Source organism: Littorina saxatilis, linkage group LG5 (assembly GCF_037325665.1).
Source record: "Littorina saxatilis isolate snail1 linkage group LG5, US_GU_Lsax_2.0, whole genome shotgun sequence".
NCBI lineage: Eukaryota > Metazoa > Mollusca > Gastropoda > Littorinimorpha > Littorinidae > Littorina > Littorina saxatilis.
This window is the reverse complement of record NC_090249.1, coordinates 10795919-10812027: the sequence shown is the minus strand read 5'-3', so window position 1 is coordinate 10812027 and position 16109 is coordinate 10795919. Positions and strand designations below refer to the sequence as shown.

General features: G+C 40.9%; 1 protein-coding gene and 1 long non-coding RNA gene across 2 annotated transcripts in view; one reads left to right on the top strand and one right to left on the bottom strand.

The window, feature by feature from the left end:
- LOC138966286 (uncharacterized) overlaps positions 1 to 16109 on the bottom strand; it is a 470291-nt gene that overhangs the window by 192750 nt on the left and 261432 nt on the right. The gene's annotated exons all lie outside the window — the stretch shown is intronic.
- LOC138966277 (protein mago nashi homolog) lies at positions 54 to 6883 on the top strand. Its single transcript, XM_070338431.1, has 5 exons — positions 54 to 216; positions 951 to 1009; positions 2690 to 2800; positions 5175 to 5257; positions 6675 to 6883. Exons 1-5 carry the CDS (start codon positions 126 to 128, stop codon positions 6772 to 6774), a joined length of 444 nt encoding a protein of 147 aa, XP_070194532.1. The 5' UTR covers positions 54 to 125; the 3' UTR covers positions 6775 to 6883.

Sequence of the window (16109 nt, the reverse complement as noted above, 5' to 3'; positions counted from 1 at the left end):
GTAATCAGATGTGTTCCTGTTTAAGCTCTTACGAAACTACTGCTAGAGTCGGGTCGACATATCCCGCACATTGTATTTCCGGTAAACGCTGATTTCTCAGGCGCTACCGCTTTTTGAGACGTAAAATGTCGTCTACAGACTTTTATCTTCGATACTATGTGGGACACAAAGGAAAGTTTGGACATGAGTTCTTAGAATTTGAATTTCGTCCTGATGGTGAGTCTGAATTCAACAAAGATGCAGCTCTTGTCTGATCTGATTACAACGTGGGCCTGACGTCTCTCTCTTTGACTGTTTGAGTCTTTCTTTCTTTCTTCTCTCTCTCTCTCTCTCTCTCTCTCTCTCTCTCTCTCTCTCTCTCTCTCTCTCTCTCTCTCTCTCTCTCTCTCTCTCTCTCTCTCTCTCTCTCTCTCAGTCTCAGCTTCACACACACCCACCCACCATAACCCATGGCTATGGCATTAATCTACTGCTGACCGGGGCTTAAAGAAACCGTTAGAAACAAAGTTGAATTGTATTTATACCATGACCTAGTAGTAGTAGTAATTGAAATTTGATTATTTATACATTACATGATGTACACATGTGTTGATAGTTGATGTTACAATTTATAACTATAACTTGTATAAGTTGTTATTTGTATTTTATTTTTAATCAAATTAATGTGAATAGGTTTTTTTCCACATTATCAAGCACCTTTGAGAATGAGAGGAGTTTGTAAATTGTAGTTTGTACTACATGTACACATTTGCATGATTAAGAATAAGATCACTCGTAAGTTTGAAGAAGACTGCAATCTATGATCCAGCACATAGGCTGGCACTCAAAAGCGTAGTCGAACTGAGCAGCCATCTCCTTTGGATGAGTACATACATTTAACCATCATGATTCATAATCATATGTTGACAAGTTGAAGTGTATCCTGAGTTTGGTTACTTTCTCTGTTTCAGGCAAGCTTCGATATGCCAACAACTCCAACTACAAAAATGACACTATGATCAGAAAAGAGGTATGTCCACATTCTGTCATTTAGCTATATAAGACTTAGACATGTTGGAGTAGTGTCCTGTTTGATCTGCATGTTCTACTTCTAGACCTTTCTTAATTCTTATGTTGTGATTGTTGATCTGCCAATAGTAATAGAGTCCTTTGGAATCTGAGCAGCTATCATGAGATACGTCCAACCAACATGCTCCTTGTTTTGCTTTGAATGTTGCGAGAGCTGAGTAAATGATACTAAATTGATTATTTGCAGCTCTGCCTCTGGCGAGATGTATCTATATAGGTCCAATTCATTCTTCTTACTCGGCGTGACGTTATCAAATGGATCGGCTAGCTTTAGCCCTAAGGGGCACAACTCCGCTCATACTCTCTTCGCGCCGCCATATTGGATGCCGTCTTTGTTAGTTTTCTTCATTGCACTCTTGTTCTTTTTGCGTATTTCACTGTGTATGCAGACAGGGAAAGGCGCGAGCGCCGTAACCAACAGCGAAAACGGCCACACAACCACTCAGCGAACCGAAACAGAATCCCTAAGCTGCCTAAACGACAATAGTCAATCTATTGTCCCGAACCTACAACCCGGTCTGCCCTCGGGCGGACCACCCTCATCTTCCAAAAAGGGATGAATTGTCTCGTTGCTAAACCAAACAAACAACTATTACACCCTCCCTCCAATGAACCTGTACGCATAGTACACATACGGGGAATATAACCCGTTAATATACGACCACAGTACATTTAGTACAATACATCCTAGTACACACCATGGAGGAAAAATCCCACCATAAATCATACATAAATGATTATCTTTATTGTTTTTCTTCTTGTGAATAAACACAAGAAAGAAATGGGCTGAACAAACAAATACACGAATCACCGAGCCTTATATAAGCCTCAGTCACTGTGAGGACATTTGGGTAATAAACCACCAGTACGTGCAAGTACATCCTAAAAAGGGAAATGAATAATAGTCATCTATAAATGATTATTCTCAATTGAGAATCAAAATAATGAGGATATGGGTTTGAATAGTTGTCCCCTGACGAGGCTACCTTTCAGTTTCCCCAGAACACCTCTCTAAAACCACAAAGAAGCTATCCTAGCAATTTGAAACTGTAAATATTGCCGAAAAGTACTACAATTGGGAGAGGTACTTAGGGATCTCTGGGCTGCCTACTGCATTTGCCGGGTTTGGCAGACCCTTGATTTTTACCCCCTATGCCACACAACGTGTCATTTTCACTTTTGTCGAGTCGCCACCCAACGCTCAAGCACTGTCAGAGATCGTGCAAGGCATCCAACATGGCGGCGGATGACCAATTCCAGAGAGTTACGACCCGTGATTCTCATACCGCGTGCGCCGAGTAGAAATGCTGTTGATAACTTGAGTTTCTGCAATGGGCCTATATCTGTTCCACTTCCACATGCTTTGCAATGGTTCGAAGGTCGCGAGAACTTTAAAAGTTAGAATATTGAAAAAGTCTATTATTATTGAAGTCGACTTTAAGCCATCGTATGTTGTATGGTTTCCTGTTAAATGGGGGGGGGGGTCCCTTGTACCAATAAAACAAAGAACTTTTGACAATCATTATTATTATAATTTATGTTGAGCAAGTTAACATGTTTGCAGATTTGAAGATAACTTGACCTGTGCTCTGATATCTTTCTTGTGTTATTCTATTTCTAGGCGTACGTGCACAAATCAATAATGGAGGAGCTGAAGAGACTGATTGAGGATTCAGAAGTCATGCAGGAAGACGACGCCCTCTGGCCGCCACCCGACAGAGTCGGCAGACAGGTCAGTTTGTAGCGCTGAGTTATTAATGTTGTGTTAGAAATAAATAATAATAATAATTGTCAGTAAGTACTGGTGTCACATGACTGATGTGAACCAGTTGATTGGCTAATGGCGATGCGCTAAAACTGTTAGCGCACTCTTGGAGTGCGCTAACTTTTCCACAGAGCGTATTCTTCCGCCCTTTGCCTAAGCGAGACTGTGCTCTCATCCTCAGAATTAATTAATGACATGTAGCTTATATTCTCCACAATACCAAATGACCATAAATTCCCTGCTTCTCAATCAAAGCAGAAGTGGTTTTTTTCTGACAGATTGCATGTGCCTGTGCCACTGATCTAAAAATAGAAGCCGCTGTGTTTCATCTAATTTTCGCCGACTTGCATAGATTCTTCTCATATATGCCGTGTTAGTGGGATGTAGCTTATCATCCACATTACCAAATGATGAGTTAGTATACAATTCCCAGCGGCTAACAGAAAACACAAGGGTTATTCCGATAAGGTACCAGCTAGACCAGTTTGGAAGACTGACTCGATCGACTCTGTCATACGTAGCAGACTACACAGAAATACGACTACATCAGTTCAGTAAATGAATGGTTTCCGAATTATTATTTCAAGGCAAGAACAATCGTAATCGAAAACGTGTAGGGTTCAGAACGTTCTTACCATATATAAGACTTATTACCAGCCTGCCTCATGCGTGCAGACTCAGTGCAGACTGCAGTGGTTCGATTGCCCAGGTAGCCTAGCAGACGACATAAACCCCGCTCAGCAAATTAACATGTTGGGCAAATGTGAACGAAAAAACGATGGGAATATAATACGTGTAGAGTTCAGAGCATTCTTACCGTTCATATTTAGTATCAGACTCCCCGATGAGTGAAGATACAACACGAGAAATATGCCACATTTATTTTGAAAATGTGCTAACCGTCGAGTCCCGCTTCGAGTCAATTCAAGGGGAGTCACTCCGCACAGTCAATCCGTCGAAGCTCGACTGGAGGTTTCGAATCGCAAATAACAAAGAGCACAGTCCTTTCTCCGAGTTCAAATAAGGTCTCTCTGAAAGATCATCACTGTTCAGATTAACGCTACACTGGAATTTACCAACAGAAATTAAAATGCGTGTGACGAAAGCACGACACACTTGAGACACCCCACACAAAAGTAGATCTTACTGTACACGACCTGACCACACAGTTATGCCTATTCAAATGCGCGTTGCAAAATGTGCGTTTGGAATCTTCTTTTTTCTATGGCGGTACTGACAATATCGTTATTGAAACAATCCCAGTGCACTGAGGGATTTATAGCGCAAATCTCGAAAATAATTATTGAACTCAGCGCTATGCGCTTCGTTCAATAATGAATTTTCTCGATTTGCTCTATAAATCCCTTAGTGCACTGGGATGTCTCAATAACTTAAATAATAATAAGGGTATTTATATGGCGCAAATCCTAACATAGTTCTCAGTGCCCTACATTGCAAAAATAATCATAAACAAAATCACAAATCAACAAATTATTCAAAGTAATGTACAAGATGAACATGTATATGAAAAAAATTCAAATACTCTCTATTAAAACAAAAACAATTTGCATGTGCATTAAAAGGGGACGAAAATCTACAAATTAACAAAAGCACAATCACGTACAATATGCACATTCAAGTAAATTAATTGGTATCAATTACAACCGCAAAATTCGTTGTAAATAATTATGGAACACCACCACAGAGGCACGCGCAGAAATTATGTTTGTATGTCCGAAAACGTGTGTCAAGCAAAAGGCTTTGTTTTATCATACTCATAGTTTACCTCTGGTCAATTGCCCTTGATTATTTTTACTTCTTTCATTTTACCTTCAGATGTATAGTCTTTCTATTGCAAAATTACACCTGCAAGCCAGAGGCTTGGTAATACCTGAAAATCGACCCTAGGGGAAATATGCACGATATTCAGAACTCGGAGTGTGTAACCTATTATGCTCTGGATGTTATGCCAACAACTCCAACTACAAAAATGACACTATGATCAGAAAAGAGGTATGTCCACATTCTGTCATTTAGCTATATTAAGACTTTTATTAAGACTTTTCTTAGTTAAGGGGCTCTTACTAACTTAAATCTTACTCTTCCAGGTCGCTGATAATCCTGACAGAGCTATTTTCAAAAATCGTCTATTGTAGACCTGTATGTGCCCCTGTAGGCGAATTCATAGCTCTCTGTCTCAAATAAAGCATGGTCCCTTGACAGGTTCCTTTCATATACACATACTTGCAACAGGATTTGGGCTCATGAGTCACATACAAGAGAAAAGGGGGATAATTTGTGTTGATCCAAATATATATTGAATAATGCTGTGTTGTTACAGGAGCTGGAGATAGTGATTGGGGATGAGCACATATCCTTCACCACGTCCAAGATCGGTTCACTGGTGGACGTCAATCAGAGCAAGTGAGTTCAGCATTAACAGGATGAAAAATCTGTCGCTCAGAAAGAACTACATTTTTCTTTTCTTTTTTAACATTTTTTACTCATTATTCAAAGCTTGAGTCGAGAGGTTCAGCAGTTGTTTCCCTTGACAAGAAATATCAATCAATCAATATGAGGCTTATATCGCGCGTATTCCGTGGGTACAGTTCTAAGTGCAGGGATTTATTTTTTTTATTTTTTATTTATTTTTTATTTTATGCAATTTATATCGCGCACATATTCAAGGCGCCGGGATTTATTTATGCCGTGTGAGATGGAATTTTGTACACAATACATCACGCATTCACATCGGCCAGCAGATCGCAGCCATTTCGGCGCATATCCTACTTTTCACGGCCTATTATTCCAAGTCACACGGGTATTTTGGTGGACATTTTTATCTATGCCTATACAATTTTGCCAGGAAAGACCCTTTTGTCAATCGTGGGATCTTTAATGTGCACACCCCAATGTTGTGTACATGAAGGGACCTCGGTTTTTTGTCTCATCCGAAAGACTAGCACTTGAACCCACCACCTAGGTAAGGAAAGGGGGAGAAAATTGCTAACGCCCTGACCCAGGGTCGAACTTGCAACCTCTCGCTTCCGAGCGCAAGTGCGTTACCACTCGGCCACCCAGTAGTGGTGATACGTATTTTCTTTGGCATTTTGTTTGTTTTTCTTCCATTTTCGCTAGTTTTACACATAACTCTGAACAGTGTTCTTAATGATATTGGCGTTAAGGCTATTCTTAATATAGGCAGTACGCCGCAGCACAGCTGTGTTGTGTGCACATTTTGCTTCCTAATATCCTTTCAATGCGTTGCTTGCAGCGTTTAGTCGTATCACTGAAAGAAACGGCAACCGCAACTCATTTCAATTAATCCCATAACGAATTTCTGCTTGGTGCATCACATTTAATTTAATCCAACATGTATTTGTACACACATAATTGCAATACACGAAATGGTTTGCGAAATCCAGACAGGAACCCAGTTTCAAAATAATTTGTTCAAACATGTGATGTTGTCATAAGGTCAAAATGTGTCATTTCTATGCTGCATTGCCAGCCAACCAATCAGCCTCTACAGGCTACTGCGGGGGACACACCTTTCTACTGCTCAAAGCAAAATCTGCGCATTGAAATTCACTGCACGCAGCTGTGTACATTAGTTTTTTTACACTGCATACAGCTGCGTGCAGCTGCAGCATTTGTTAAGAACAGGCTTAAACACACACATGAGATTGAGAATCTTTAGACTTTTGGAAACCAGATTTGCTCCAGAGGTATGATTTTGAGATTTATTTATTTTGAGATTCAGGTCCAGAATTTCTTTGTAATTATGCTCTCAATTTCTGGTAAAACGGATAATGTGTATACATTTATTCTGTGTTTTCAGAGACCCTGAGGGCCTTCGTACATTCTACTACCTGGTTCAGGACCTGAAGTGCTTGGTCTTCTCACTGATAGGGTTGCACTTCAAGATCAAGCCCATCTAGACTGTGAACTGTAGCAGCTGTTTGTCTTTTGTGTATAATGTGTCCTGTTCACCTTCATTCTGGTTCATCTTTTCGTCACATTCACAATAAACATGTTTTTAACTCAGAAGTGTTTCATGAGAGTGTTTGAGCGTCTTTGTATCTGTGCCTGTGCATGCTGTCGTGGATATGCGCACATGTTTGTGGGGCTATACCTGTGTGTGTCCTTTCTCACTGTTTTTGGCTCGCCTGAGTAATCGGTGAGTTCTAGTTATGAGCAAAGTACGTTGTCAATAGACATTTTCCTGAAAGAACTCGGGATTATTGAGCGGTGGACCTCAAGTACCAGTAAGTAGAGTCAATGTAGACTAGGGCAGTACCGGCAGGGGTTAAACCCCTGCAACCGCTACGGCCGCCGGCTTGGCCTAGCCCGAGACTTAATAATGCTGTGTGGTCTGCCCTTTTCCTGCAAAATTAGGTGTTTTTTTTCTTTCTTTCTTCTTTTTACATTTAGTCAAGTTTTGACTAAATGTTTTAACGTAGAGGGGGAATCGAGACGAGGGTCAGGGTCGTGGTGTACGTGTGTGTGTGTGACTGTCTGTCTGTGCGTGTGTGTGTGTAGAGCGATTCAGACTAAACTACTGGACCGATCTTTGTGAAATTTTACATGACAGTTCCTGGGAATGATATCCCCGGACGTTTGTTTTCTTTTTTTTTCGATAATTGTCTTTGATGACGTCATATCCGGCTTTTTGTAAAAGTTGAGGCGACACTGTCACACCTTCATTTTTCAATCAAATTGATTGAAATTTTGGCCAAGCAATCTTCGACGAAGGCCGGACTTCGGTATTGCATTTCAGCTTGGTGGCTTAAAAATTAATTAATGACTTTGGTCATTAAAAATCTTAAAAATTCTAAAAAAAAAATAAAAAGTATAAAACGATCCAAATTTACGTTCATCTTATTCTTCATCATGTCCTGATTCCAAAAACATATAAATATGTTATATTTGGATTAAAAACAAGCTCTGAAAATTAAAAACATAAAAAGTATGATCAAAATTAAATGTTCGAAATCAATTTAAAAACACTTTCATCTTATTCCTTGTCGGTTCCTGATTCCAAAAACATATAGATATGATATTTTTGGATTAAAAACACGCTCAGAAAGTTAAAACGAAGAGAGGTACAGAAAAGCGTGCTATCCTTCTCAGCGCAACTACTTCCCCGCTCTTCTTGTCAATTTCACTGCCTTTGCCACGAGCGGTGGACTGACGATGCTAAGAGTATACGGTCTTGCTGAAAAATTGCAGTGCGTTCATTTTCATTCTGTCAGTTCGACAGCTTGAAATGTTGTATTTTCGCCTTACGCGACTTGTTTTTTTTCTTTCTCTTTTTGCAGTTAGTCAAGTTTTGACCAAATGTTTTAAAGGCACAGTAAACCATCACAGAGCTCCCCGAGCGTCTACATTATAGTACAAGCATACTTCCATTTGAACGCTCACCGAACGGGAACATCCTGGCTGCTTTCTGTCGAGCGTGAGAAATGTTCAAAGAATTTATTTTCGTTGACTTGGTCCTCAACAGCAATGGCGCCTCGTTTTGGTGCTGGACAGCTGTTATGAATACCGGAATTCACGCCCGGACAGTAAGCCTCCCGTAAACCATCACAGATACTGTCAGGCTTTTACACACAGTACAAACACCCTTCCATTTGAACGCTCACCAAACGGGAACATCCTAGGTGCCCTACGTAAAGAGCGAGCAATTTTTAAAGAATTAATTTTGCAGATTGTCTCGAACACTTTTTGGACCCATCCTGAACTCAGGTCAAACATGAGTTACTTCCCTTCGGGTCTCATTCTATCGATGTTAACTGGCGATAGCCGTGAATCGATGATTATCAAAATGTTTTTGGACCGCGTACCGTGGTGCGTTTTTGCGCTAGACCTAACTTTTAAAATCTAAATAATAAATTGACAGCTTGTTACACAAACATTCTTTAATCATAAAAGAATTCTTTTTTCATCAAGACAAGATCAGTACAATTCGAAGTTGTGAAAGTTTGAAAAAAGAAAAGCCCGGAAGCAGGGTCACGCAAGGGTCGTAGCAGACGACGGTTTATCAGTGCATATCGCCGTTCCTCTCAACAGTCAAAAGCCATCGCTAGAGCTCTTGTGAACCACAGCCGTTTGTTTCGTGCATAAAAACGTGCTATTGTAAATAAGCTCACATCGAGTCGCATTCAAATGACTAACTGACGACTTCATTGTGAAAAAGGGAAACTGGATCACACGGGTTCACGATGGCTCAGGGGTAAGATAAACCACGCAAAAATAAATTCTTTGAAAATTGTTCGCTCTTTACGGAGGGCACCCAGGATGTTCTCAATCGGTGAGTGTTTAAATGAAAGGGTGTTTGTACTGTGTGTAAAAGCCTGACCGTATCTGTGATGGTTTACGGGAGGCTTACTGTGCCTTTAACATGGACGGGGAATCAGTCGAAACGAGGGCCGTGGTGTCTGTCTGTCTGTGTGTGTGTGTACGTGTAGAGCGATTCAGAGAAAACTACTAGACCGATCTTCATGAAACTTTACATGAGATTTCCTCAGTATGATATCCCCGGATGGTTTTTTTCTCTTTTTTTGGGTACATGTCTTTGATGATGTCATATCCGGCTTTTTGAAAAAGTTGAGGCCGCTCTGTCACGCCCTCATTTTTCTATCAAATGGATTGAAAGTTTGGTTAAGCAATCTTCGACGAAGGCCGGACTTTGGTATTGCATTTCTGCTTGGAGGCTTAAATGTTAATTAATGAGTTTGGTCATTACAAATGTGAAAATTGTAAATAAAATTATTATTTTTATAAAACGATCCAAAAATAATGTCATCTTATTATTCATTATTTTCTGATTCCCAAAACATATAGATATGTCATATTTGGATTAAAACCCAGCTCTGAAAATTTAATATATGAAAATTATGATAAAAATTAAACTACCGGCATCGATTCAAAAACAATTTCATCTTATTCCTTGTCGGTTCCTGATTCCAAAAACATATAGATCTGATATATTTGAATTAAGAACACGCTCAGAAAGACAGAGATACAGAAAAACGTGCTATCCCATTTCTCATTTCTCATTACTTTTTTGTCCCATCGCTGGGAAATTCGGGTCGCTTCCTCCCAGTGGAAAGCTAGCAGCAACGGAGTCGCGCTACCCAGGTGTCTGCGTGTTTAGGTGTATTCAGCCACCTGCACTTATGGCAGAATGACCAAGGTCTTTTACGTGCCATTGTGATGACACGGGGGTGGGACATGGCTTCCGTCTCTGGGTCTGCACATAAAGTTGACCCGTGTCCGTCCCGGCCCGAATTCGAACCTGCGACCTTTCGATCACAAGTCCAGTGCTCTACCAACTGAGCTACCGCGCTATTCTGGCTAGTCAATTTCACTGCCTTTGCCACGAGCGGTGGACTGACGATGCAACGAGTACACGGTCTTGGCGAGAGAAAAAAATGCAGTGCGTTCAGTTTCATTATGTGAGTACGATAGCTTGACTAAATGTATTTTCGCCTTACGCGACTTGTTTATCTTTTCCTCGCAACCCTCCAAAGCGCCACTAATAGTCAGAACGTTGACACTGGGCGTACCTCTAATGGAAGAAGAAGAAGAAGCAGTGTGGCAGACTATGCGCGCGAGACCACGATTCATTGCGTTAATGACCGCTGGCCCCTAGTGTGTGGCATCATTGTGCAGATTTTTCAAAGAAAAAGCCATCACAAGGTTATACAGGGTGTAAATAGAACATTGAACTGCATTACACGTGAGTTCTCGAGCATGTGTCGACTCGTCGGTTTCCGAGTTTCTCCAATCGTATTTGTGTATCATAGCTATTCTGATGGACACGTGGGGGAATTCGGGGGCTGTGATTGGATGGTCTCAACATCATCATCAAAGCATAATGCTACGGAAGTCGGCCATTTTTGCCAATATCCAAAAGCATATTGGCAATAACAAAGACGCATGGTTCCGGTTTACCCATCTGTACCACACGATGTTAACAATCGACAACAGCATACACTGACAACTTGAAATTCTTCTCGGGAATGTTTTTCAGCTTTACAAATGTCGATAGCATACCCTTTTCTGCTAACTTCCCGATGAAACAGGACTAAACCAATTATTTTCTGTCCCTAAACACCACAAAATGCCCAAAGTCGAAAGATATACAAACAGGGGAGTAAAACGGAACAGCCGTTTTTGTGTGCCTGTGTGAGCATAGTTGCCGACTGACACAAACTTTCGCATTCGGCTTTTCTTATCTCGTATAACTCCACACTAAATACCCCACTTCCCCTCTGAAGTATTGATGTACAACCCATGGCACTAACATTCATGTTGTCGTTTTTAACTGAGGTTGAAAAATTCGCTTCATGACAAGACATGTATAAATGCCATTCACCCAAACTGAAAACTTCGCTGTCGTCTGCTCGCGTTGTACGGATTAGCTGTTCTCTTCTCCTCCCCTTGTTGCATCCTAGTTCTTCAGTTGCTTCTAGTTTTCCGTTGATGTTGTGTTTTGGTCTTCTTCATAAGTAGTCTTGTTCAAAATTTAAAAAAACTCAAACTTCTTTTTGTTGTATACGAATGAACTAATAAAACGCTGTTTAACAGCTGTGTTGTCAAATCGAGTTGTTTTTTTCCAAAGTGAGTGTGGCGCCTGCGCAAAACTAATGCGCATAAGAAACGGCGTCTGCTATCAAAACCTGAGATCGACGCAAAAACTGTCATTTTGTAAGGTTTGAACAACAAATAAAGGTCAGAACAGCTATATAATCGCTATTGTATTTTCAACGTCGCAATAGGGTCCGATATTTAGACTCGTCTTCGACTCGTCGGCATTATACTTGTCTCGTCTAAATATCGGACCCTATTGCTACGTTGAAAACACAATAGCTGTTAATGTTACGTTCTGTCGATTTCACCATTAAATGTAGTCGCAGTGATCGATACACACTGGGCATTTCACAAATGCCGATGTTACTAAAAAAACATATACTTGGCCAAACGATTATTGCGACACATTAGGCACCCAAATTAAAGCATTAATTTCTGTGTCTTTTCATACAAACAGTTGAGGCGGTTCACTTGCATTTTTGAGGGATAAGAAAGGGATTGTATTTGTCCTGTTTTTATTTCTTCTTTTATTAGTTCAGGAGTTGTTATTGTTACCTACACTATTGTCTAGAGATTGTATATGGTTTTTGTAATGTTGTGGGGGAAAAAAGACTTCTTCTGCGTTCATGTACTCAGTGAAACTCCCACGTACTCTTGTGTGTTTTTGCACGAGTGGGTTTTACGTGTATGGCCGCTTTTACCCCGCGGGCAAGACAATGTAAATGCCTCCTGTAATTAACTAACAGAGACGGTCATGGACTGATGTGCTGAAACTGCTTGTGAGTACACTTGAACATAAATCTTGTGGACCTAACTCGCGATTGTATTTACGCTATTTGAATACAAACACACCACACACACTCACACACACACACACACACACACACACACACACAAAGATACACACATCCCCCACACACACCACAAACGTGAATGCGCTCGCATCAGACACATATTCAAATCAAATCAGTAATTGTATATGTAAATTTATTCATATTCTGGACAAAAGCGAATATGATATGTTTAAGTACTTATAACATGTATGTCTTTTGCTCTTTTACTCATGCTTTGTCGTGGTTTGTTATTGCAAGTGCATAAAAACGACAAATCATAGAGTATCAGAAGAGTAGCAGAAAACAAATCTTCTTCAGAATAAAACTATTTCAAACAAATGCAAAGAAATCTATCTTTATGTGAAATCATAAGATAACAGTTTTTTGCACTTTTAACAGCAACTCAATCAAACAAAATATGAGATCTTTGGGTCGAACGTCAGATAAAGATATGTTTCAGCAGTTTTATGAAATAAAATGTACAAAAACAAACAAACATGTAAACCATGTTACAAATCAGCAGATACAAATGTCAGTTGCATTCTCACCTAACAATCCCAATCCGCATTGCTTTACTTTTCTTTATTTGGTGTTTAACGTCGTTTTCAACCACGAAGGTTATATCGCGACGGGGAAAGGGGGGAGATGGGATAGAACCAATTGTCAATTGTTTCTTGTTCACAAAAGCACAAATCAAAAATTTGCTCCAGGGGCTTGCAACATAGTACAATATATTACCTTACTGGGAGAATGCAAGTTTCCAGTACAAAGGACTTAACATTTCTTACATACTGCTTGACTAAAATCTTTACAAAAATTGACTATAATTTTATTCTATACAAGAAACACTTAACAAGGGTAAAAGGAGAAACAGAATCTGTTGGTCGTCTCTTACGACATGCTGGGGAGCATCGGGTACATTCTTCCCCCTAACCCGCGGGGGGTATCCGCATTGCTCTGTACGAGCGATTCCGTATCATGAACGTAAGCGATCCGTTCATTACGGAATGTCACTTCAAGCAGTTTTGCGTACATGATATGTTCAGTGTATAATAATTGTGTCAACAACAAAAAGAGAAATATACAAGTTTATGTCATCCTGTTGGTATTTGTTCGTTAAGTGATTACAGCTTTATCAAAAGAAGGTACTTATAGACTGTACAAATTAAGACAATAGCTCCCTCGGTGACAGACATCAGTCCTGTCGAGTTTGGTTAACAGTAACACAGATTCCTAGATCTATTCTTTGAACAGATAAAGGATAAGGACAGTTCTTTGAATATACACTACTCAAAAGAATTCAAGGGCCACTCAGTTGGTCATTCACCATTCAAAGCAATTAAGACAAACAACAGAAAACATATATCAGAACTTTAATTTATTCACTTTTTGTTCGATCGGTTACAATTTCATTAACCAACACGAATTATTCATCGAGAAAATTTCATTTGAATGGACATACCTCCATTTTCAAAATTCAGAACAGAGAGCAATTGAAATCACAAGAGTCAATAACGAGTGTGACCTCCATTGGCATTGATGCAGTCCAGGCAACGCTGACGCATGGACATGACCAATGTCTGAAGAGTGTTCTGGGGGATCGCCTGCCACTCCTGCTGCAGAGTGTTCTGAGGGATCGCCTGCCACTCCTGCTGCAGAGTGTTCTGAGGGATCGCCTGCCACTCCTGCTGCAGAGTGTGGAACAGGACGTTGAGGTTTGGTGGAGGAGGATGATTCGCTCGAATCAGTCGCCCCAGGACATCCCAAAGGTGCTCGATTGGGTTCAGATCGGGCGAACGGGAGGGCCAGTCCATCCTGATGACGCCGGGTCCAGGCCAGACGAGCTGCACGATGAGCCCTAGTGAGTGGAGGTCGTACCGCTCGCCGCCTTGATCGCATGTTCACCTCGTGCAGACGGTTGCGAAAAGTTTGGTCACTGACCAGGATGTTGGTGGCTGTTCGCAGTTGTTAACCTTCGTGGTTGAAAACGACGTTAAACACCAAATAAAGAAATAAAGAAAGTTCGCAGTTGCCCCCTGAGCGTGTTTGCAGTGGCGGTTCTGTTACGCAGGGCTGACACGATGACGTAGCGGTCTTCTCTCCTGGTCGTCATTCGTGAGCGCCCAGCCCTCCTTGGTTCTTGTACACTTCCGGTGTTGTTGAAGCGGTCTCTCAGCCTCTGTATGACAGAATGTGTCACTTGCAGTCGCCTGCCAACTTCCCGCACTGCTACGCCTTCCTGGAGCCAGGCCACGGCCTTCCCTCTGTCAGCATCACTCAGTCGGCGTCTTGGGGGCATGGTTAAAAATGCTCAAGAAACGTGGCCTTAAATACCCGTTGGTCTGCAAAACTGGTTGACGTCTGCTCACAAAAGCTACGGCTTGCACGTACATTGCAGTTTTCAGTCTGCGCAGGTGTGCTGCGTCAGCTAGACGCGTTTGAAAAGGCATTTTCACGTAAATTTTGCGTTTCTTTTGTGGCCCCGTGTAGCACTTTGAATAAACGCTCATCTGAACCCTTTTCAAAAACACGTTGTCTTGAACATTGCGTAACACTGTTTGTTGCTTATTTGGCAAAAAAACACATTTTGTTCAGTCTGCACTTTATTTTTCAAACCATGTCAAAAATGACACTGGCCCTTGAATTCTTTTGAGTAGTGTAGTATAGCGGTGGACAACAGAAATATGGTGACAAAACAAAACAGTGTAACTTTCGGATTTCTACCGAATTTGTTTCTTTAGCTTTCCTTTATGGTAAACCTCAACTGAACTTCGACAGACTAAAACAAACGCAATTTTTAAATAGTGTACGTTTTCCCATTGCTCAAATACATCCACAATTCCAAACGACAACGATGATCGCTTCTGCTCTATAAGCCCCCTCCTTTAACCCTATATTTGAAGAAATTGGTTTCTCTGAAAACTGCAAGATAGAGAATTGGTTAATAAGACGCAGAACACGTTACGAGTATTAACCCCATGCGTAAAGCACTTAAGAGGGCCCCAAAGGGTTTAAAATCGTGATCGTGATTGGCGTTTTTTGACCTTTCTGTGACCGTGATTGCCGAAATTTCCATTTCTGTGATCGTGATGGGACTTTGCCCGTGATCCGTGATGACAAAAAAATCAAGTCTCGTGATCGTGATCGTCATTTGTTTTCCTGATCGTGATGGGCATTATTGCAAAGCATTTTATTTTCAACGTACATTTTTCACAGCTGTGTCACTCTATGATCCTCTATTTGTCAAGGTGTTTGTGATCGTGAAAACAAAAATCAAGGTAACTGTGATCGTGAAAGCTAAAATTTCCCTTCCCGTGATCGTGATGATACCCCCCCCCCCCCCCCCCTTTGGGGCCCTCACTTAAAGCAACAGTATTATAAAGTCTAATATTCTGAACTAGACTCTTACAGCAGTCACGACCGGCCGTTAATTCAAATATTTAATTCATATCGACATAGAGTTAAGTACATATGCACTGCATTCGACTTAAGTACCCGGTACATGTAAACTACATTAAATATTACACTACAGCCTTAAGGTAGTACTACATTGCAGTTTTTTTCTCGCAAATTTGACTGGCATTATGTTCAACGTTGTCTTGTTTGCTTTTACACACATGCACATATTTACTGCACACAGTAACTTCAGTGAATATGTATGTGTACACATTACATGGCTTTTGTACAAACATAATATTTGATCGATTTTGCTCGCTAACGTTTAGCAACGTACTTCTATACATTGCACACACGAACCCAGCAGGTGTGAATGTGTACAAGGCAACAAAGAAATGTCGGGGGAAGGGGGGGGGGGTTGAGGGTGGCGACTGTGTGTGTGTGTGAGT

Coding starts and splice junctions, on each gene's coding strand:
- LOC138966277 (XM_070338431.1), top strand. CDS start 126: ATGTCGTCTACAGACTTTTATCTTCGATACTATGTGGGACACAAAGGA. Junction 1,010..2,689: donor ACACTATGATCAGAAAAGAG/GTATGTCCACAT, acceptor TTCTATTTCTAG/GCGTACGTGCACAAATCAAT. Junction 5,258..6,674: donor GTGGACGTCAATCAGAGCAA/GTGAGTTCAGCA, acceptor CTGTGTTTTCAG/AGACCCTGAGGGCCTTCGTA.